This window comes from Talpa europaea (assembly GCF_964194135.1).
Source record: "Talpa europaea genome assembly, chromosome: 1".
NCBI lineage: Eukaryota > Metazoa > Chordata > Mammalia > Eulipotyphla > Talpidae > Talpa > Talpa europaea.
The window spans coordinates 107,005,600-107,026,487 of NC_140073.1; the positions used below are offsets into that span (position 1 = coordinate 107,005,600).

The 20,888-nt window shown below is 38.7% G+C and overlaps 1 protein-coding gene across 1 annotated transcript in view; it reads right to left on the bottom strand.

Annotated features, from left to right (window-relative positions):
* The window catches only part of STK39 (serine/threonine kinase 39), a gene marked incomplete at both ends in the record, with an annotated part of 274,858 nt that overhangs the window by 109,668 nt on the left and 144,302 nt on the right, over window positions 1-20,888 (bottom strand). The window contains 6 exon segments of the mRNA XM_084231279.1: window positions 1,442-1,509; window positions 3,286-3,348; window positions 9,293-9,322; window positions 9,414-9,536; window positions 9,991-10,046; window positions 10,049-10,058. Of these exon segments, the coding sequence (XP_084087405.1) occupies window positions 1,442-1,509; window positions 3,286-3,348; window positions 9,293-9,322; window positions 9,414-9,536; window positions 9,991-10,046; window positions 10,049-10,058 (350 nt within the window).

Here is a 20,888-nt window from a genome sequence, read left to right on the forward strand (position 1 = left end):
TTTGTTCTAAGGAGCAGAATTTGAACCCATCAGATCCCAGACAGGGAAGATCAACTGAATCCTCAGAAGGAAGATGAACCATAACAATTACAGCTTTTCAACTTTTCAGTATCATATAGGTGATCATGCAAAATGAGCTGAAGTACGCACAGAGGCTAGGTAAATATCCAACAGGGACACGAGATAAAAGATTCCAACATATACAAAGCGATTGGACAACCAGATTTCTAAAGGTCACTTCCAAAATGACATCACTCAGAGGGCTAGACCATAACTTCTGCAGTCTCCCTCAATCTATATGCCAAGGACAAACACTGAGCCTAGCATGGAATGGGCTTTGCTAAAATACTGGTTGATCAGATGAATAAACAAACAAGTGACTAACAAGTGAAATGAGTACCTGGTTCCACAGTTCAACAAAAAGGTAGGTAGCACTCTTTACAGATTATTTAATTCACAATTAGTGAATTTAGCTTCTAGACTACTTTCAAGTATAAAGAAAACAGTCTTGTAATAACTTCACTTCTTGACTGGGAAATCAACTCTGAATTAAATCACACCAAAGATGGATGTGAGCTTCCCTTGGTAAGTATGTGAAAAGGCATTGCAGGTTGTAAATGACCATCAGAAGAAAGGAGTGATACAGTCATGACAGTCTACCCGAAGAGACTGATAATTCAGAAGGCTGGAAATTGACCCTCACAGCTCTGAAAATGGACCATTAACCTTATGCTTTATTTGTTTGTGAAAGAAAAACTTATCTAATTTGTTTTAAAATACATTTTAAAAGGTGATGTTCTGATTGACCTGGTAACTTAGCTACTTACAATTAGATTTAAGTGGTTTTCTTTTGTGTTAAGACACCAAATTCTTAACAGAGTACACATTAAGATAGATCTTTCCATATAAAAATTTTCTTGAGAGTTTACGTTTACTAGATATGGAGACGCTACTGCTGAGCACCGTATCTGTAACTATTTCCTAGAAGACTGAGGGTTCTTTCAAATTATATCTGTCATTTCTCCACAGTGGCTGATCAAACCTGCCACTGAAAAATGTTCTGAACAGGCAACTTGTAGTACAAGCATAGTTTATTTCTGTCAGAGACTGACTGCTGAAGTGTGAAAGAAACTCATTAAAAATCTCTTACTGTGATCTTACATTGTAGAAAAAAAAATCTAAGAAAGAAAAGGCAAGGAAAAAACTTAATGAAGGGTACAGAGAGCCTGCAGACACACTCACGTGGTACTTTTCTTTCTTACTCTTTAGTAAGCAATTAGAAAAGAGCAATTAGTCCTGGGACTACAGCACACAGGGCTGTTTGGGGAAATCAAATAAGTTAACAATTTTATTTCATGCTAATATTATGAAAAGTTAATGAAGGAGACTCAGAATATTGTAAGATATAAAAAGCGATAACAAAATAAATAATATTATTTACCTTAATCTTAAAACGAGGTTCACAGCACAAGAAGCTTCTCTGTAGTCTTCACTAGCATTGGGTAGGCCCTTCAAAAACAAAACAGCAAACAGGGTTATAAACTTTACTGGGAAACAAAGGAATAAAATCATGATAATCCTTGACTCATACGGTCTTTTATGGAAATTTCAAATTAGGTCTTTACACATGCAGGTTTCCTTTGATCTCATAATACCTTTGTATGAAAGATGGAATGATGCCTAATTTCCATCACAATTGTGGATACAAATATTTCACATATTCCATATAGAAAGCCTTAGTCATAACATGGGCACTATGAACAATTGGTAAGTTGCACTAAATTCAGAGATGGGTCAGTTATCCAGAGGGGTACCTTGCAACTTAAGCCATGGACTATACCCACCAGGCTTTGGGAATGCACAAAGATTAGCACCTTAAACCTCAAGCTATGAAGGTAGGTAGAACCCAGAGGATCAGGCCATTGTTTACCTTCCTACCTTTCTCACCTAGAGTCTATTTCCTTGAGTATAGATCAACCATGAAAGCTTCTACCTCAAAGCCCCTCAATACTACTACAAATCTCTGGAGATATGCAGATTTTTCCATTGGGTTGGAGAAATAAGGGATATTTCAGGTCAAATATTGGCTCTACTACTGACCAGCAACACAACCATAGTCAAGTCATTCTTTGAATCGATTTTCTCATTTATAAAATAGCAATATCTGCCTCAAAATTTACTGCATAAACAGCATGTTATATACTGTTATCTAAATCCCCTTCCCTGTTTCCTTTACTCTCTTTGCCTTCTAACTAATTATCCTTAATTTTTCTTTTGTTATTCAACCAATCCCTACAGTTTATCTCAAGGAGTCTTCCAGAGTTGCTCTACATAGAGTAAAAAATCTAAACTGAAGCATGGCTCTGCTTGTAACCATTTGCATGGCCTGGGGTCAGTCACTTAACCATTGCAATTTTTTGCTTCCTTAACTATAAAATAAGTGCCAAGGACTAATTATCTGCCCTCATACCTCAAATATACTTCCTGCAACCATAAAATCCTGTCAATCTAACCATGTCTTTGGTAGACAGCTGGTTCATAAACTATGGATCAGTAGACGAGAAGCAAATATGAATGGAATATGCAGATTTTGAAAACAGATTATGATTCCAAGGTTGGTGACACTCCATTGTATAGCCACTTTGTGAGCAAAGGTTTTGCCTATTAATTATTCACCATAGTCAGAATGGGGCCTGCTGCACTATAGTTTGATGTTCACACACCCCTCCTCTGAATGGTTCAGCATCTTTAATTACCACCTAACATGATTGACCGCACACATCTTCTGTCATATAACTTAACATAAATATATTTCACAGTCATAGACTATTATTTTTTACAAGCCAAGTTGTAGAGATAAATCCGTCCATAAAATTCAATGATAAAAGAATTATGAAAAGGGGTTACAGAAATCCAACCATGAGCAAAAAAAAAAAAAAAAACAAGTATCAATTAATGACAATGTTTTGTGGCTAGAATCTAACAGAACAGAAACTAATTTTCTTTCCTTTTCTTATTTCACACAGTACCAGCAATTTCAGAAACAGTCTAGTAATCAATTCTTGCTATTGAACCTATCATTTAAAGGTTGGAGGTCCTGAAAATCACGGTCAATATAAACAGTACTCTTTTTCTCCATACCTATTTAAAAAAAAAGGAGAGAGTTTACAAGCCCCTGATTTGGAAGCACTACCCTGAAATTGTCTATCTTGCTAAACTGTTGGTTTTTCTAAAAATCTGTCTGCAAAGCATCTCACACATAAAATGACTGGCAGAAAACCGTACCTGAGAGTCTTGCACAGAAAGGGACTGTATTTGCTCGGGTATGTTGCTGGCATTCACCACCATCTGTGAAGAGAGTCACCATGAAAGCATTTAAGAAAACCAAAGTGAGATCAGTGTGGTTACACTAAATCCCAATTATCAGAGTAAAAAAATCAAAATAACTCATGTAATTTTTATTGCAGCCTTTCCCAAAGTGTGGTCCTTTAGCAATCTGCATTGGAATCACTGGGCCCCAACCCAACCTATGATTCAGAATTTCATGGAAGTGGATGAGAGCATCTTATCTTTAACAAGTATGTTCTGAGTGAACCACTCAGCTAAGGAAAGTATTTTTTGATATTTTAAATTTGATTATCAAAATATGCCATAGGATCATTTTTCCTTGTTGCATATTTCATCTAAAGAACCACCTAACAAAAGGATGTTAGGATTAGTAAAACCTGCCTGATCATTATTCAATAATTTCTTCGGCAGATTTCAAAAATATATTAGGTTACTTGGATTTTTAATAAACAGTTCCCCAAAAGAAATGCCAGAGTGATAGGTTATATTTTTCTCTCAAAGTTGAAAACAACCCTAATGTGATACCCAAAATATTGTGCTTCCAGTCCTAATTTTGTGGATTGTATCTTGGAACTAAGTTGGAAAGATGAAAACAACTCAAAGGACAACAGCAATTAAAAGAATGAAATGGAGTTCCTATTTCTAAACTTACTACCAATTTTAAAACAATCAGAAGTCATCAGAAATTCTTTGTGGCAAGACTTTTCTAAAAACTAAAAGCATGCAATTCTTACTCAGTTCTTCCCCCCAAATAACTATGTTAGTAATGAAGCAGGGGGAAATGTATTGCCTGTAATTTATTTTAAATGCATCAAAAAAGTGAAGATGGGCTGAGGAATGAACAGATGAGCATGTGTGTGATAAAACAATGCATCCTAATGGCAGGACCCTAATGTTAGGCAAAGGCCCTAATGGTAGGATCTAGCTGATAGGTATGTGAATATTCACTATAAGATGCTTTCAATGTTGCTGTATTTTTGAAAAATTTCATAGTAAAATGTTGGCAGAAAAATGAGCAGAACAAACTACCTATATTCATTAATCAGTGAAGGGGCTTGGGCCTACACCAAATGATATACAGGATCTTTCAGCTGCTTCCTCAGTATTAAGGTTGGAGGTACAACCAAAGGCACATCAGTACTTACAGTACATCCTACTTCTAGTCACAGAACTCTATAACCTGAGAACCTAATGGCATTTATTAGAGGCGACAGCAATTTTTCCTCTAGGGAGCATCCATCTCCTGTCCCCTTCCCTTACTCTTGGTGATTTTTTCCCCCTTTGAAACAGTTTACTGTAAGAAGGAAATCAGAGAATGGGTGCATGGATATAAGGGGCAGAAAAAAAATAATGTTGGACACCATCCTGGAAATATGCCATACTGGAGCCCTGGGATAGTGCAAAAGAGGAAAATATCTCAAAATGGATAGAAGAAAAGGACAGCTTCTGCTTTCCAATTTTTACAGAGCTCTGCCTAATCTTCTCATTTTCTATTTTTAAGAACACTGTAGCTAAATGTAACATGTTATTACAGATTGGATCTTAGAACAGAAAAAGGTTGTTAGTCACTGGACAAACTAGTGAAACACAAATACATTGGTGTTTAGCTGGTACTAATGCAGCATCCCTGGCTCCCCAGTTATGACAAATGAATGCAGAGTCCGTACTATCTTTACAACTCTCAAGTCAATTTAATATTATTCCAAAATAAAAGGTTTATTTTCAGAAATACGGAAGAATTTGGATCACAAATCTAACTTTTATCACAACTAGTCAGAATGCCAGTCATCTCCAATAAGAACACCTTTTAGAAAGTGTTATCATAAAATTCTATAAAATCACCTGTGATACTAAAGCTAAGTGTAATAAACTTAGGGGGCAGTATCAAATCTCTCTCCATCTATAAAACAAATGTCCGAGAGCTGACAGACATTTGGAAAACACAATTCATGTCATCAGCGATAAATTTTAAAAGTTAAAGGCATTTGGGGCAATCAGCAGACAACAGCAATGAGTCACATAAGCAATAAATTTAGCTTTCACATTGTATCTAATCGCTAGTAAAACGAACTCCATCTAAATTCACAATAAATGTATTTTCTCAGAACAAATTCTCAGAGTTGGGGAACAGAAACATTTAAACAATTAGCCTAGACTAACAAAATTCTTCAATCCACCTTTAAGGCCTAAGTGGCCCTGACTTGATTAAGTCTGAACAACATTTCCAAGGGTTATGAAATGTCTTTATTTTTTGAGACAACTGATAGGTATTTAAAACAAATCTTCAGAAATTTTGAGCACACAATCGTCCTGGATTTTAGACTGGACATTTGGATTCAGGATGACTTGTGGTTGTCTGAGTCAGTTCCCTTGATTCTAGCCACGTATCACAACCACGTGAGCAGCTTTCTAAAAGGTAACCTGGACATCACTCCTAACTACCAAACCATCCACATTTTTACAGCTTTCAGTTTTTCTGATGTGGAGCCAGGATGCAAACCTTATTATTTTTTTTTTTCATGTCACCAAATACAGGGGCTGCTGTAAAAACAATGTTTAATAGAAGTCTTAGCAAATGTCTTCTTCTGTTAAATGAATATAGTCAATTTTATTTTCGAATAGAAAATTAGGATATAAAACAAAACTGACCAAAATGTTTAAAAATGTACATTATTTTAAGTCTGGAAAAAAAAGATTTCTCCTAATCACTTGTCAAAAAGATCAATATTGGGATACTAGCTGAAAGGTTTTATATAAATGAAGATGCTATGTAATCTAGAAAACTACCAAAGGACGTCAGTCCTTACAAGTACCACCACGATGACATGAGAAATTTCTAGAGAGCAGGCTCTACTTTTGTATGATCCCAATAATACCATGGTGCCAAAGGCAGCTCCATGTAGAAATTAAGCACATAGTAAATAATTTTCAGTTAACTAACTGTATTATTAATAGTATCATTACATTATCAACCTTTAATCTCCACCATCCAAGTGTGATAAGATAATAAATGATATGTTACAGATTGTTAATTGTGGGTGACTAGTACCTTGTAAGGCTATTTCTAAAACAATCAGTTTAGGAACACAGCACCAATTTCTCAATTGCTTTGGCTAGGATGCTCAAGATAAGTGGTGAAACCTTTACCGTTGAATTTCTTTTGGACTTACGAGGATCTCCAAATATGGCCCAGTCCAGGCACATGCAGAGTGCCACTGACCTATACCCCACAGTGACTTTCTCATTCTTCTCCAACTAATGTTGTAATACCTGGACTTTGTGCCTTATATTTCCCAGGATGCCAATGGCCTCTCACAAAGAAAGCATTTCTAAAATACCCCTCTCCTGTATTGTGGCATCTTACTTTGTCCAAACTTGGAACTACTAAGCTCTTTTCTGAACCTCGCCTCAATTACATAACATTTTCTGATTTCCTCCCCACAACGCCACTTCTGAGACAATCATAAATATGATATGCCTATTCACACACTTGTTTAAAGTCTGTTATTTCAGAGTGTGGGTATTCATGTTGCTAACAAACATGTACAGAATGTCTATTAGCTGTAAAGTGAATACAGACATGAATACCATCCTAGTCTCTTGTGGCTTATAGTCAGGTAAATAACTGAACTGTAATTTAAATGACAACCATTATTGAAAAGCTTATTAAAATGTAAACATTCTGGCATTTAAATGTGCCTTTGGCACAGAAAAGCACTTTCTTCCTCAAAGATGTTTAAAGGTACTAAGGTACACTGTCAGAGACTGTGTAGATGCTGGTAGTCCTCCCCCCCGCCCAGCTTTATGGCAGCATAATCGACAAATAAAACTAAGATATTTAAAGTGGTACCACTTTTGACAGCAGCTATAAAAATTCAAAGTCACCAGACATTTCAGACAAAGCAATCACAATTCTATGTACCTATACTTCACTTGCATATGTGTGCTTGAAAATGTCATCCAAAAATGTTAATGGGATGCAGTCTGTATAGCAACCTAAATGCTCACCAAGAAGGAAATGGTTTAAAAAAAAACCACCTCAAGCCATCCTATTGTAATACTATACAACAGTTAAATATTGAAAGGTAGATCTACAGCAACAAATGTGGAAAGATTAAGCAACCTATCTGTATGCTTCTTTAATTATAAAACAGTAAGGGAACAGACATATGCCACTGGAAAAGCATATGAGTCTAGATACAGTCAATTGCCCAAGATCTTGAAATCCTACTCAAGAAAGTCATAGTGACGCTTGATGATCAGCTGACATTACTCTTTCCTGTCTATGCAGAATATACTGCTTAAAAAAAAAAACAAAACCAAACACCTATTATCCAAAAAGCCAATCAAAGCAATTAGATACTGTCACAATAAACTTAGGTCCTTATGGGGAAAGACCTGTATCAGTCTATACAAGTAATACAGGGATCATTCTGTTGTGAAACAATAAATTATTTTAGAGTCAATGATGCTATTGGACTTACATTATTTGGCCTATTTATAAGCAGAATGTTTTCAGTTACAGATACTCTAAGAAATAGATTTTAAAAACCTTGACTCTGTATTTTAGCTGAAATAGTAAAGTGGGCAAGAAGAGGGCAGAGTTCATGAGACTTGGTTAAGATCATTCTAAAAGCCCAGCAGGACAGCTGTACAGCCAACATGATTACTGTGGAGTTCATCACTTCTAACAGAGGGATAATTCCCTTGACCAAAGCTTGTGCTATGTAAGAAATGGCAAGATTAGATTCATATGATAAACATAGAAGGAATAGGATCTGAAGCAGAATTACCCATAGAAGGCAGGCAAGATTGAAAATTCCCTCAGAAAAGCCTATCAGTGTGGCATGAAGGATCAAAATAGAGGAGAGGGCAGAAGAATAACAAGAGGGGTATGTGGCTCTTGAAAGGACCAGCTGGCTAGTATCAATTAAAATGGACTGATTAGATTTAGTCCATTTATCAAAAGGAAATGTATTTAAAAAAATAGTTGGGCTACATATCATCTGTAACCTAAAGTCTTGTTTTTTCTTAATGAGAATGTATCAAGGTGCACGTTCATTACTGTAAAATATTTTCAGTTATTTAAATATGCTCAAATTTCTGCTGTGAGAATTAGCAAGTACTTTGAACTATACTCGTCATTAGGCATTAGGATAATTTAACAGATGGAGGAAGGAAAGCTAATCAATAGGTGAACAGTTCTAAAGGGGAAGCTGATAAGAGAGTTCCTGACCTAAGTTACCAAGAGATTTAAAAATCAAGACTAACAGATTCAACTAGAGTTTCTAACCATTTTAATATCTTGCTTTATTTTAAATTAAAAATCTAGGGCCTCCCCTGGTGGCACAGCAGTTGAGCGCTGGGCTGCTAAGCTGCCCGCAGCCTCTGCAGCGCCAGTTCGATCCCTGGCCGCCGGCGAGGGTCCCACATGGCGGAACAGATCTCTCCTGCCGCACCCGCTGTTCCCCTCAGCAGTGTATTTCATCAGTCTGCCTGTTCTGCTCCCCACTCTGGCTCTGGTGAATTCTCTCACCCTCCCGCACTTCTGACTATACCTAGTACTTGTATAGATAAATAAATCTTTTAAAAAAAATCTAGGTAAAAAATTTTGCCTATATGCCTACTATGTTTTCTAAATGACAGTAATACGAAGAGTTAAAATAACTGAATACTCTGTGCCCGAATGCTTTATGAACATGATTTTATCAGTGCTCAATAGCAACATTTGTGTACCCATTTGAAGGAAGAAAATGAGGCTCAGAAAATAATTTGCCCCATTTATACAGCTCAACGTAACTCAGAATCAGGACCTACAATGACTATGTACCTTCTCTTCTTTCCTGCTCCATGAGAACCAAATTTTGAAGTTTCTTTCCTAAATGGATCAGACTGATACCACAAAGGGGAGAAGGGGATAAAGTGGCAAATTACCACCACTCACCTCTGGATTTTCTTCTTTCACTCTTCGTGACTGTAAAATAATCATATATCCATTAATGCACACATAGAAGCACACCATAACAATAAAATTCACACAGGATTAGTTAATCAATGTCACTTACCTTTTCTTGTGAAAAGGCTGCTTTCCCTTCTTCACTCTTTTCATCCATTTCGTCGTCACTCCACTCCCAGTCACCGTCCTCAGTTTTATGAAGGTGACCACTTGACCCAGGAACTCTTCTTACCTGAATCAAAACAAACCCACCCAATTCTTCACTAGTTGAACATAAACAGTGTTTGCTGGCACTGCTGATGGGTTATAATTTAAATGATTATAAATTTAGGGATACCTAGCAGTTGCTATCCCCAAAGATTGCAAGGCCACCAGATTTCTACACTTGCCCTCTTCCCAGACATACCAGGTTTTTGCTGTAGATTCCGAAACACATTTAAAACAAAATATCTTGGAACAGCACCACACACACAAGCCATTAGGTATCAGGCTCATTTTTCACTTTTGCTTCAGTTAACACTTTATTAATTACTACACATAAAAGGCCACATGGTAGGCTTCAAAACTGCCCCAGGAAATTCACACAAGCAGCAGACTGCTGATTGAGGGAAGACAGGGGAACCAGGCAGCTAATGAGGCATACCAGACTTGAGGTATCAGTGATCTAAGTAAAAAAACTTAAATACCCTTCTGTCGCAACCTTGCTCTTTTTCAGAGCCTGGCATCCTGCTTGTTTTCCCATATTTTGATCAACCTCCTTGAACAAAATAAGCAGCATAAGAATGTCCTTATGAAAATAACTTGCAGTATTTATGAGACTTGTGAGATTGCTAGGAATACAGCAAGACAATCACCATCTTTGCCAGATAATGTAAATAGGTCATCAGTCATGTGCCATTACTTGAACGTATTTTTTTAACTAGGGTAGAGGTATAAGCCATGGAGCGTGCTTTCCAAATGTCTGCGTGGTTGAAAAAGCAAAACTTTTAAGAGGATGACTGAGAATGAGCCTCTGACCAAAGTAAATTTCCTAAAAAAGAAAAATGTACTGAAATGCAATTAAAGCAATGATGTGACTATAACTGCCAATGACCCACTGATTCAGAAAAACTTCAAGTGGAAAGCAACCTTAGAAATTAGTATAAATTAGAGTTCCAGAAGGAGCTTAAGAGCACACAACAGTAAGGACTAAAATAAGTCAAGGAACAAAGCCTTCAGATTCCCATTCAAGTGCGAGTCTTCTTATGCCACTGAATTACTGGAAAAGAAATGTCTAGAAATGTCCTGTGAGGTCGCTAAAAGATTACAATATGAACAAAGACTATTTTCCATAATCAAGACTATGTAGTTATCTCATAGGAGCCCTGTTAACCCCAAGGGAAAGGACAGAACATTTAAGTGTAAAGTCAGTGTTTACAATGTCAGATCGGTGTAAAGTCATGAACAACACAGGCTCAAGGTTGGGTTTGATATCTGAATTACTGCATTACCATGTGGAACCTGTAAAAGTTTGACTCCTTGTCTAGAATATTCTAGCTCCAACATGAAAATTTAAAAAGGAAAAATTCTTGCATAATTGCAAACAGGTTCAATTCAAAATAAATTTTTCTCTACTCCAAAATAACATTTTGTTAACTAATTCACCTTCAAAACACTTAGCACTTTGTAAATCCCTCTGTGTTTGGTATAAGATATTTCCTCCGACTGCATTGAGTCACTGGAAATTCCTACTCTAATGATAGTGATTTTTTTAAAAAACATTTATTAATTTTTGCATACAAGAACCGGGCCCTGGAGGCACAGGGGTTAATGATAGTGATATTAATGGCAAAGCACCAAAGACAAAAACACTGAACTGCATGTCAGGATTTTCAGAACAGATTGTGCATTTTAAAACTACAAAGAAGTGGATAAAAGAAAATAATCTGTTGACACAATTTTTTTAAGCAACGCTAATCACAGTGATAAGCAACAGAGGAAAATCTGTTAATGACTATATTTTAAAAAGAAAACATTTAAATCAATATCTATTACAAAACATACTTTTCACGAGAATGTGAGAAACCAAGAAAAATGAGTATCAGAAACAAAACTGTACCTTTACTGAAATTGTAGAAACCAAGTACAGGTGATGAATTAGTATTCTTCAAGTACTCGTCCCAGGAGATTACACTAAGGAAATTTTTCCTTTTTGAAAATAGACAGTACAGATTCACACCCTAAAATTTAGTTTATGTCCTTTTCCCTCTCACTCTATGTTTACAAGATCTGTCAGCTTTGTTTCTATACGCAATATCCAACTACAGACAATAAAATGGTCATCTTCTTCCATTTCTATTTTATTTTAGAATCCTAGCTGCCTCTCTCAATTTTATTTGCTGAAAGAGAAAGATAAAGCAAAATGTCCAGGATTATAGCCCCGGATATTGAAATAAAAGGTGGGATGGACCTTGAAGCAATAAATGTTGGCTGAACAAATAAATGTATAAATGTCAACCAAAGTAAGACAAAGGACATTCAAAAATCTATGTCGGGTAGTGAGTGTACTGGTGTAACAGTGCCAACCTTGAAATGAAGAATAAGGTTTTCAGCTAGTCAAATTCAGTTTATTTGGGTATAGCAAAAGGATTGCAATCTGGGACAAGTGAACTATGGCAAGGTCAAGGAGGCAGGTGGAAGGCAGGCTTTTGTTAGGCTTCAGAAGGAAACCAGAAAGGCTGTTTAGAATACAAGTTGATTCAGAGTTTGAGGTTTGTGGTAGCTTCTCTGATTGCAAGCTGGGGGCAGCTTGTGGCCAGGAGGAGAAGGTTGCCTGTCAGTTTTAAGGAGTGGCAGGTGTTTGAGATCCCCCCATTCTGAGCTTCCCGGCCCCATTTTGAATCAGGCTTCCTTGATTCAATTTCAATGCAACAGGAATAAAAAAACAAGTTTGTTAAGAATGTCCTCTCAGTTTACTAGAAGGAAAAGATTTGCAGAATAATGTGAAACCCAGGTTTCACTGGTGTACTTCATGTGACACTGACCTCTACTGAAGAGACCTGAAAGCAATCTTACCAAGTCAAATACTTGCAGGGCGCTTTAGGGATGACAGGAAACAACTTCTGTTTAGGGTCAAGGCAACTAAATTTCACATTGCTTAAAAAATGGGGTTCTAAGGTAGGAACTGAAGAGTACTGTACACAGTAAAATCTCAAAAAAGATGTGTAAAAGCTTCTCTCTGCCCCATCTCCTCCAATGAGGAGAATAGAGGTGACACACCCTCAGAACTCTGACTGCATTACTGTTATATTGCTCTTGTTCTACGAAATGATTTGCCCACTTAGTAAAGCCAAAAGGTGAGAGAATGAATTTTATTCGCTATTTTCTGTTGGGGCTTAAAAAAAATAAATGCATTGTTTCTCGGAGAAATGAGCTCAACTTAAGCAAGAGAGGTAGTCATAAACCCACAAATTCCTCAGGTCAGAGCTGGCAACAGTGAGGTTAGACAAAGTTTTACATTCAGCAATTTATTCCCAAGACTTGGGATAAAATACAATTGAACAGTTCTGTTAATACCATATCTCTGAAAAGTAGAGTAATATTTTCTTCCCTTCTCAAAACAGCATCTTTCATTAAAGAAATGAACCTAAATTCTGATTCCGTATGAAGTTAGGCTCAGACCGACAGTAACGAGGCTCCTCCATGGCCAGTTCTGGTGGGCAGGAAAGGGAGGAGTGAATGTGCGAGGCAGAGTTAGGAGAAAGCAGCCAAGAGCAAGCAGGGAGAGGAAAATAGTGCCTGGAGCCATCTACCTCTCAGCAGGGCCCCTCTGAGCAGGAGCCCTCCCCAAGCATCAGGACCCAGGACCTCTGCAGAACATTTCAGATTCCCATCGGGCCCCAACACCCACCCGGACAGGAAGGAGGACGTGAGGAGTGTAAGGGAGCCGAAGAAGGAGCTTTCTACATAAGCTGTTAGATGTTAGAAATTAAAGTCTATTTCTCTAACACACTTCTGAACAAAGGATGGGCGTGACTCAAATACATACTGACCAAGATTTAGTAGTATTTGTCCAATCCTGCATGCCCCCTCCTTCCAAGGCACCCACCAACTTCTTCCACGGCCACGCTTGTTTCTCACGAAATGGGATTTCAGAATTTCTCTGGAAAAGCTTTCTGCATCACTGGGAATCCTGCACGCCACTTCCACTTCTCTACTTGAAGATATCGCCAGTCAGACTGCAGCCTGAACTAGAATGACCCGGGGAGCCTACCCATCTCACGTCTGTCCAGCAAGGGCACACTGGCAGAAAGCAACACCCAGCAACTTTTATCTCTGAGCAGGCATGCCACTGACCAGAAGCATAAAAAATGTTTCTAATCAATTGCTATTTATAACATCCTTGAGGTACTGCCAAGCAATCAAAAAGCCTTCTAAATCATCAAAAACTAACAAAATTTGACTCACTAAGGTTTTTGATGTAAATATCTCGCACCCTGGCATTGACCACTGTGACCGCCATCTGCCTTGGCAGCTCCATTCCCACACTTACTGTCGGTCCGAGGCGTGTGCTCCAACCTAGGTCTTCTCTGTCTGGCTTCTTCTATCCGTTTCTCGTGGCTTCACTTCCATTACAGAAAAGCCTGGAACCCACAGCTGACTCTTTTGATGCTGCAATATTAGTACACCACACCCCACGTTCCTCTCTCTTCTAAGCCACACCTGGAGGAAAGTCACGCCCTCAGCCCAGATAGACATGCTGGGCCCAAAAGGCCAGGCTGCCTGGTGCCGTGACAGATCACCACTGGCCACTCCTCACTGGGGCATCGGTGCTGCCATAGTCCTGCCACTCAGAGTGTGGTCGCTGGACCAGCAGCAACAGCATCCATCATCTGGGCACTTGTTAGAAATGCTAAATCTCTGTCCCACCCTGACCTGCTTTTAAATCAGAACTGTCTGTCTAACAAGGTCACCAGGTGATTCACATTCTAATACAAGTTTGAGAGCTGCTGTGCTGGAAATTTTCCTCATTGTTAGGCTATTCCCTCTTCCCAGCCCATAACAGCAACTGTTATTTATGCACTGATAGTCACTACACTCTGTGCACGTTAGCTGTCTTAACTAATTTAATTTTTCAAGCAGAGAATCATTTTTATTACCCCATTTTTTCAGAGGGAAAACTGAGGCAAAGGGAGTAAAACAACCAACTCAGATTCACACCACAGAGTGACAGTTTAGGGATGTGCCTCACCTCAGTTCTCTTGCCAGTCTGTTACTGCTGCTAAAAGCTTGTCCCACCTCACCCAGCACATCACTTCAAATAACGTCACCTGCTACGAAAGAGCAGCAAATCCACCCAACTTACACCCCAGTCTTCTGTTCCTAATTAATTTCTTTGCACTCTCACCCCCCTTAGCCTGATTTCCTTGTGCAAAGAAAATGGATTCCTGTTCTTACAAGACCAACACCACCTGCTGTGTGCATCCTTTATCTAGTCACTTATTCCTTCAAGACAATTACCACCAGGCCCAGGCTCCTCCACAACCATTATAAACATGTTTAAGTCTCTCCTGTTGTTTTGCAACCATCCCAGGCCAGGTAGGTTCAACATGGGTTCCAGCAATTTGAAGAATTTTGGAGCGCCTGGCATCATTTTCACAGGTTTTAATGGGAAGCAGGGGAAACAAGCCAGCAGTGAGACTGCAACTTGAGCCCCTGCGAATCTCTATATGCTCTTTTCTAGGGGCGCTCTCTCTCACGTTCTCTCGTGGTCTCTTCCTCTTGTAGTCATTCGGCTGTCCTTATACCCCTGTTGGGCACAGGTGTGCACACTCGCACATGCGCACACATCCACACACAGTTGTCCATAATCAAGCACATGTGCCCCACCGCCATGCGCCTTCTACATTAACAAGACAAGGCTGCAGGTCATAGCCACAGAGGCCAATGGTATAAAAGCCTGAGGAACTTCACTTACCATACACCTATACTTCTACCAAAAGCAGGAATTGGAGGTGCTCACATTCTACTTCTTCAACAATCATTCTTCCCTTTCACTATCATCATTTCTAAAGATTGCCTCTAATTCCTGGGCCCTCACATCCTCAATCCATCTTCACTGTGTAATCACATACAAATTATTATCCATCCCCACAAAGTCAAAAGTACTCTCTATCTCTTTAAAATTTAATGATTTCAAACTGTGTGATTCAATGCTCTTCAAAACTGAGCCCCATTCTTGTACTTCACAGCTCACCAAATCTATTCATAATTTTTCTCCTACCTCTCTTGTCCTTCTCTATCTGCTACTGTTCTTTGTTCTGTCTTCACCATAAACACTCCTGTCTTAAGTTCACTAGACACAACACCTCTCTCTTGAGTGAACACATATTCTCCTGATGTCCCCTCTCGCATCTGAACTGATTATTCTGGAAACATCTCTTACCCTTGTTTTCCAAATGCTCTGGTGGATAAGACCTTTTCGATTTCCAGTTCTTCATCTCCAACACCCCTGTTAATGCTCTACAGCCCTGCCCCTTGCCTCATCTTGATACTTTTCCAGTCTTGTCTACCTTAAATCTGCCATGCTGGAGCTGACTCATACCAGCTCAGGAGAGCCCAATATTAAAGCTTCAGAAATTTGCACAACAGTGGATTTCTATGATAGTTTACGACTGGCCAGGTTAGCAGTATCTGCGCAACAGAAACTGGAATACAGTACAAAAGAGAATCTATGCTCCCCCTGCCAGCGTTGTCAGAGTTTTCAACGTTTACTAACACACTACTGACGCTAGGACTTAGCTCATGGAAACATAAAATTAGACAAAGATATTTAACATTAATTCAGTAGTCTTTGCTGGGGATAACTACTTTACAATGACAAATGTCTTAAATTCATTGTAAAGTCTCTCAAATTTCACCTTTAAAAGCAACGCACTAATTGATTTTTGTGTAGCAAACATAGCGTGGGGGGGGGAATATCACAAAGTTAATCAATTTAATAAATGTGGCCTTGGATAGCATTTCTTATAAAAAAGTTATAAGGAAACTGATTTTTTTTATGCATATAAAAGTTAAGAGCATGTCCTGTCAAAAATTGTTAAAGTCAATCCCAGTGCTGCCAGATCTTCTGGTTCTTCTGATGAAGCAGACCATTTGTATTTTTGTGTGAATGCTCTTGCTTTTTAATGTTAACAAGTACATCGAGTTAAAAACGATTCCTCTGTAGAGCACAAGGACTGAAGTGTCGGTGAGACAAATCCACCCTGTGGGTCATACCCTCTGTGGCACACCAAGTCAGAGGGCTTAGAATTCAGACAGTGCCTCTTGAGAAGGCCTGGGAAGAAAGGGAATGATCAAATTAGGATTCCTGAAAGCAGAACACAGGGCCCCAAGGGTGACTAAAGGCCAGAAAGAAAAAAGTATTATAAACACTTCCAGTTACTACTGGCATGGAATTCACACCCCAAAACTGAGTAACTGAAAGCAGGCGACAGTCACAGAAGCCCCGTGGCAAAGAGACTTGCTTCCTCGGTGTTCAGGGACCTACCACAAGTGCTTCACAGCTCCACTCTGACAGCAACACATGAGGACTCTGAGTTAGGAGAAGCTCTACCCTAATTTGTGACACACAAAAACAGCACAAGATAATGAAAGCATCATTGTTTTACAAAGGCTGTCAGTGAGGGCTTAATGAAAAAGGAAAACACTGTTATTGGAAGCTAGAGGCCTGGAAAACACCGCTATGCACTGACAGAGAGAGCCTGGCAACACTGACATATGTGGTGAAGTGGGAAATAGAAATGGACCTAATGAACTCACTGATCGAGCTAAAGAGATTACCAGGGAGAATACTTAAAGTGACACCAAGGTTCCGCTCCCTGTCTATGATATAAAATGTGAGCAGAAGGATGAGTTGAAGGACATACAATTCAATATGAAACTATTTCTCTATCCCAGCCTCTCCAGGTATCAGACAATTCTCAAATCAAGAAATGGTTTCACCACAAAATATATAGAAGGAAATATAGGCGAAACACTACATGACATACACCTCAGAGCTTCTGTACAGCAAAAGAGACCTTAACCAAAACAAAGAAACACCGCACCAATTGGGAGAAAATTTTTACACACAATACTAATGATAAAGGACTGATCACAAAAATCTACAAAGGACTAATGAGACTCAACAAAAACAAAGTAAATAATCCAGTCAAAAATGGGCAGAAGAGATGAAAAGAAACTTCTCCAAAGAGGAAATGCAAATGGCCAACAGGCATATGAAAAAATGTTGAACATCACTTGTAATCAGGGAAATGCAAATCAAAACTACAATGAGATACCATCTTACACCAGTGAAAATGGCACATATTAAAAAAAAAAATAGCAACAACAAATGTTGGTGAGGATGTGGAGAAAAAGGAACTCTTCTGCACTGCTGGTGGGAGTGCAAACTGGTCCAACTACTATGGAGAGGTGTGTGGAGATTCCTCAACCTGCTAAAGATGGAGCTTCCATATGATCCAGCAATTCCACTCCTAGGTATTTATCCAAAGGGCACAGAAACATTAATTCAAAAGGGCACCTGCACACCTGTATTTATAGCAGCAATATTTACAATAGCTAAGCTATGGAAACAACCCAAATGCCCAAAAATAGATGGCTGGATCAAGAAGATGTGGTACTTACACCCAATGGAATATTACTCATCAACCAAAAAAGATAAACTCATGCAATTTGCAGCAACATGGATGGAGCTGAAAGGGATCATGCTCAGCGAAATAAGCCAGAAAGATAAAGAAAAATACTGGATGTTCTCACTTATAGCAGGAATTTAGAAAACCTAAATAAGGGACCAGGAAAAAACCTAATTATAATAAAGTGAAAATCAAAATCAACAAGCAACTATAAACCAGAGACACACTATGGGGGGGTGGGGAAGGAGGAAGTAGGGTCAAAACAAGGGGGGTGGGAATCGTATGGGAACTATAACCAAGATGAAAATGCATACATTGTGCATAAATGAAAAATGATGTAAAAAATGTATAAAATAAAAAAAGCAAAAAAAAAAGTCAAATGTGTCTGAAATTTAAAAAAAAAAATGGTTTCAGAGCAAGGATCTAATCCAGGGTGTATCTGTTTGACCACTTTCAAACAGATGTAAGGCCTTCTAATGATCTTAAGCCATGTACTACAGAAACTCTGCATTAAGTAATAAGGATTCTAATAATCTGTGGATGTTGTCCCCCAGCAGTCTCTCAGGGAGTCCAAGGCAGACAAGCATCACGTGCCCACGACTCTTCATAATGGAGTGAACTCACTAAGAGTCACAGAAAACCAACAAAGTTTTTTTAGATATTTGTACTATGAAATTACTGTCATGCTAAACCAAAAGAAAGAGTATAACAGGAAAAGTGCCTTTGTAACCTCAAGCTTTGACTTGCAGGAAGGATTCTGAGAAGGTTACTCAGTGAAAACACCAGCTCAAGGAAGGATGACTTAAAGAGCAAACAAGAGCCACGGAGCACAGCGGAACAGGAAGTGGCAGTATGGACCTGGCAAGATCCCAGAATTCCCATGGACAAGTGTGCCTCCCCTCCTGGGGAGGCTGTTGATATGCCTGTCCTTATGATGTTTTAGGTGTAATATGGAGAGATCATTTGCCTCTTCAATTCACAGGTGTGGCATGTATCTTGACCCAATCAGATGGCAAGGTCCTTGACTTTGAACCTGAGTCTGATGCCACAATGGGGGAAAGACGTGTGCAAAGTCTTGGATGCTCAAGCCATATTTTACATCTGGGGTAGGGAAGTGAATTATTACAGTCAGAGGGTAGACCACAGCAGCTTGCTTTTCTGAAAGTATAACAATATCGCCTGTTCCACATGTTCTAGAATCCTGTCACTCCACTATCAAAAGATGGAGTGCATGGCCTCTCCTTGATCTTAGCTGGGTTTGTGCCTCACCTGTAACCAAATGAACTACGCAGTGTGTAATCTGGGGCTAAGTCAGAAGAGGTGAGGCAACCTTCACCTTGCTGACTGGAATACTAGTAGTAAACACCTGTGGCGATCACATAAGTGGTCTGACTGCCCCAAGGCCTCCATTCTATGAAGCTGCCCAGACTAGAAGGCACCATGAAGAGCATATCTGAACTGACCTGCAGGAAGACCTGCATCCCACTGCAGCTGTGAGACCAGAAACCCATCTGCCAAGGCTCTCCCAAGTCCCTGACCCACAAAAATTTACTAAAATGACTGTTGTCTTAAGCTGCAAGATTTAAGCAATACATCATCAGAACTCAGATGGTGATAAAGTGATTTACTGAATTTAACTTTCATTTTTACATAATAAGTAAATCTTTGAAAATTAGTAGGTCCTCTTTGATACCCTTTACCATGGCAGGTAACAGATTCTGTGCCACACGTTTACTTTGTAGTCAGTATTCTCTGACTGTGGATATACTGGGCCTCTGAATACTCGGGTTTTATTATACTCACAAATTTTTGCCATCTGACCATTTATTACACAATAAAACACCAAGAGGAGAAAAGCATATTTCTATTCATCAGCGATAAGTGGCTACAGCTAAATCTTGAACATTTTGCCAGTGATTCACATTGATTTTTTTTTAAACTCCTAGAATTCAGTGCTTATCTAGTTCTGCTAAAATCTGGCATTCTCCTTTTCTAGAAAGTAAAAGGACAAAATAAAAGAATGAGGGTATTAAAATTTTCTGTAGCCAACTAGAAAAAAATGCTAGAGAAATGAAGGTTTTTATAATTTAATAACAATTCAACACACTAGGCTAGGTCAGTGGCACAATTGCAGCAACTTCCTTGCAATTCTTCAACATTTTCTAATGTGCAAAGAACCAAATTTGATAAATGTTGCTCTTCAGATAATGTTAATGGAATTTTATAACTTTGGAAATCCAATATGAAAGGGCAACATCTTGAAAGAGAATATTCTGGAAGTAGGATGGAAACAACTGAAGCAACAGCACAAAACACAGAGAAGCAATTAGATTTCTTATTCTGTTTTAGTCCTATCAAACCTCCAATACGGCATTTCCCCAAGTTAGGGTGACAAAGAACAATGACACCAGCAAGGAGCCAAGATAGCAGCATCCAATTTTGCAACTATTGTCTTTAAGAACTAAAGCTCCTGCTGGAATGGGTGCCAAGCTGATCTGTAACTTCAGCTAATAAAGAAAACAATAGGAACAGTCTGTCCTGGTAAGACAAATAACACAGATGAGAAAATGCACTTCCTGTAAAACCAAGAGGGAAAAAAAAAGAGAGAAAATAAATGTTTGGCACTGGAGCAGAGTCTAAGGTGCTCTGGATATAGTAGTAAGTTCAACATTAACTTAATTTCAAAAGCAGGTTGAGTAGGAAATACGAAAGAAGAATGTACAGCCAGCAAAATACAGCTCCCGGACGGTGGCATAACTGACCATGGAACCAAAAGATTTCAGACCAGAACAGAGAAACACGCTGTTTGTCAGTTTTAAATGTCTGCTTGGCTATGCTCCATTCCAGTTATTCATTAATCTAGGGGCTGTGTGAAGGCATTTAGCATATATGATTAAAGTCCCTAGTTG